General features: G+C 41.4%; 1 protein-coding gene across 19 annotated transcripts in view; it reads right to left on the reverse strand.

Moving 5' to 3' along the window:
• LOC107092571 (collagen alpha-1(XIII) chain-like) overlaps positions 1-3,559 on the reverse strand; it is a 104,868-nt gene extending 101,309 nt beyond the window's left edge. For 6 of the 19 annotated variants that reach the window (XM_015387121.1, XM_015387123.1, XM_015387122.1 and 3 more), the window contains exon 1: positions 2,170-3,555. In XM_015387121.1, the coding sequence (XP_015242607.1) occupies positions 2,170-2,475 (306 nt within the window). In that variant the 5' untranslated portion in view covers positions 2,476-3,555. Of the gene's footprint in view, positions 1-2,169 lie in introns of all 19 variants that reach the window. The other 13 variants (XM_015387128.1, XM_015387131.1, XM_015387130.1 and 10 more) reach the window with 5 other exon arrangements.
• Positions 3,560-3,699: the final 140 nt, after the last annotated feature.

Raw genomic sequence — 3,699 nt, forward strand, 5'->3', positions numbered from 1 at the left:
GTAGTAAAGTAAAGTAAAAATATCAGAAAAATCTACTTGAGTACAGTAACGAAGTATTTGTACTTCGTTACTTCCCATCTCTGCTGACAGGAAAGGAGGTATGACAGTGGGAGAGCCATGCAGCAAAGGAGCACAGGCCTCATTCTAACCCGGGTCGGCCATGTTGACTAAGGCTTCCGTACATGGGTCGTGCGTGCTAAAAACATAATTAATGTGCACAAATAAGGAATAGTTGTATTAACCATACATGTAAACACAGTTTTATGCGGCCCCGAGGAACTTGGGGCCCTAGGCAACTGCCTAGAATTGCCTAATGGTAAATCCCCTCAAAATCATTAAAGCTCTGAAAAGACATAACTAGGAATGAGTTTGACTGCTGTCGATCGGCACCACAGCCATCATCCCCCTTTAAGTCTTTAGCCAGAACTTTTGATATTACATCTTCTCCTTTTTGTCAGCTTTCAATCAGATCTAATCTGATTTAATCTGAATGTAGAAAATATCAGTATTAGTGATTAACAAAGACTATTGCTGCCTGTTTGCCTACCTTCCGAGCCAGATTATTCCAGCTGTTTGGTGAGAGTAACTCTAGTGTTCCTTATATAAGTTCTGAGATTCTGATTCTGACCTGTTTCTGCCTTTGGATACCCGAGTTTAGCTTTGCCCTTGCTGCTCTGTTAGTCCGGTTCATACTGGATTGATTCCTGGATTCTGCTGGTTAATTGAACTTGGACTGTGCTTCTAACCTCGGCTTGGATTATCCTCTGGTACCTCCTCGACTCTCTGATCTTCTGGTCTGTAAACCTGGTTCTGCCTTTTATCCTGAGTTTCTATCCCTACAGAGGTTGCGGTTTATTCGCCCCAGCTGATGAGCAGCCGCATGCTGAGTTGTTTTGAATAAAGGCTTGTTTAAAATTGTCCGGATCTGTCTGTTTTGAATATTGGATCCAAGGTTCCTAGATCCTGACAATCAGCTCAGATAGAAAGTCTGTCAGCGAGACAGAAACCTCTAGAAGATCCTGAACCACGGATGGTTTTTAGCTGGAGGAGTGCTATGAACATTTCAGAAGACTTCCAGTCATCTGCTTCAATCATCTCCCAATTTTTTTCTATCTTCAGTTAAATTAGAATTATGGAACAAGATGAAACAAAAGGTTCATTTGTATATAAAAAAGCTATAAACCCAGAAAGAATGTTAGATATCACAGTGTTATTAATGCTTTTATTGAAATGAATAAATAAATAAAATCCCCTGACTGCTCTCTAATGTTATGTTTTAGCCTTTAATTCTACAATATTTTACAGCAGAGGTCAGAGATTACGGACCGCGCTCCGGATCCGGACCCAACCTGATTTAAAACATTTATAAATTAAAGCATATAATTAAATTATACCAACGATTGTTGTTCTCTACTTTAGAAAAACACTTTTTTTAAATGGAAAAATGTTCCTTTTTTTTTATATATTTTTTTATTTAAAAATTCACTGTATAACATGGGTGCATAAAAAACTCATTTTATTTAATTGTTAAATTTTGTTTAAAAGTAACAGATTATTATTAAAAATGTCTCCGGACCTTTACTGGTTGATAATTTTCTTTATTCAGACCCCGCTTATTGTTAATCAATCACCCCTGTTTTACAGCTTTCATTGTGCATTTTTCTCCAGGATTGTTTGTAATTAATAAAGAAAATCTAAATATGCCAAAAGACTTTCTGTTATTTAATGTTTTCCAGGTGCAGATTAATCTTTTCATGAAAAGTTTATAGCTCAAACTCAAATCTAAAACTACACAAACACATCATGAACTCACCGATGACCAAGTATATATATATATATATATATATATATATATATATATATATATATATATATATATATATATATGCATATTTTACATTTCCAGGTTATTTAAACTTGGTTGCTTTTTGGTTAGAAGCTGATGAGTAGTAGTGTAATGAGGGGGGGTAGACTTCAACCCCCTTCATGATCATTGCTAGGAGGCTTGTTCTCCTCAGTGGGACTGAAAATGATGGGGAGACTTCAGAGAGACTCTGGAAATGATTCAGATTCTGGGTTTTAAATCACAGAACCATGAAATGTTTCGCTGCAAAAGGTCAACAGGTGAGAGGAACGAGCCACGCTCAGGATGTTCTGTTGGAGCCTTACCTCCTCCAGTAACTGGTCCAGCCGTCCAACAATGAGGGGCTCCACCTGCTCCAGAGTCATCATCCAGGCGGTGAACTTCTCATCCTGCTGCTGCTCCAGACTCAGGATCCTGGACTGAAGCTCCATGGTCCTCATTAGGACAAACACACAGAGTCCAAAGCAGAGAGCAGACACAGAGATGCAGACCATAATCCAGGACAGATTATTCCAGATTGACTGCTTCCATAGTCTCTGTCCTGCTGTGGGATTTATCCTCCTCTCACCAGCTGCTTTATCAAAAACTTTACACCTCTGCTCATCCTCCATTCTGCACAGATAGAGAAACTATTAAAAAACTACAAAAACAAACAAATTAAAACTTAGAGGAGTTCTTCCGTCCGGCTGATCTTCCTCACGTCAAAAACACTTTTTAAACTTGCTTCTAAAGCTGCAGGAGTTTCATAGTTTTTCCTTTATTTCCCCTCAGCTCTGCTGCGGTTCAATGTGGAGGAGGCAGGCTGGATCTCTGACAGCTCTGGATGCCGCAGGGCTCCGCTCCGCCCCTGGCTTTAGGCTGCATGCCGGGGGGGTATTCATAGCAGCGCTGCCGCCCCTTTGATCCAGCCACTGGCTGAGAGATATTTTTAGGGGTGTGAAAAGCCAGGATCCACTGTCACAAAGCTGCTGCACCGACAGCGCTGCTGGCCTCCGGATGTGTCATAAATACTCTATATTCAGTCCCATAGAATAGATGGAGGGTCCATCCTTATGGGAAAAACACACACTGGGTTGTTTTACTGTAAACATTTGATCTACTTCATGTGGAAATTAGAATTTTTCCCATTTTTAGGGAAGCTGTAATGGGTTTTCTGAAGGACAAGGTTAAAATCTGCTCTGTTTTCATTGTTTGTAGTGAGGAAGAGAAGCTTTCTATGTTTTAGTACTTATGTTTTCAACTGCAGCGGCTGTAATTTATACAACATACAATGTTTCTCCAATCAGATGCTGTTCCTTAAATGAAACAATTCAGACTCTTCCTTCACATCTAAAGACTTTTTGGGGGCATATTTGACGGCTCTTGGCATGCAGGAAGAATTGGGTCTCAAATCAGTGCAGGACCCCCCCTCCCACTCTGACTTACTGGTTAAGAGACTGGATCTGGTAGCCTCTGCCTTTCATCCTCACAGACCCTCTGGCTTTGAAAACATCCAGCTGTTTTCTCAATCAGAGAAGGACAAACAGCTTCTACTCCCCATTGGCTGAAGGCTCGGGGCCTTCTAACTGGCTGAGACGTTACATAAAAGCAGCTGGAGAAGTCATCTGCTGGCCTGCTCCGGATGAGGAGGAGAGCCGCTCAGCAGCGATGGTTTCACCTTCCCAGGATGGTCCCAGTGCCGGTTCCTTCAGTCACCAGAAGAACAGAGTTCACTTCAACACTCCAGGTTCCTTCGGTCACCAGAAGAACCGAGTTCACTCCAACATTCCCGGTTCCTTCGGTCTCCAGAAGAACCGAGTGTACTCCAACATTCCCGGTTCCTTCGGTCACCAGAA

This window comes from Cyprinodon variegatus, unplaced genomic scaffold, assembly GCF_000732505.1.
Source record: "Cyprinodon variegatus isolate N-32 unplaced genomic scaffold, C_variegatus-1.0 Scaffold386, whole genome shotgun sequence".
In the NCBI taxonomy this organism is placed as follows: domain Eukaryota; kingdom Metazoa; phylum Chordata; class Actinopteri; order Cyprinodontiformes; family Cyprinodontidae; genus Cyprinodon; species Cyprinodon variegatus.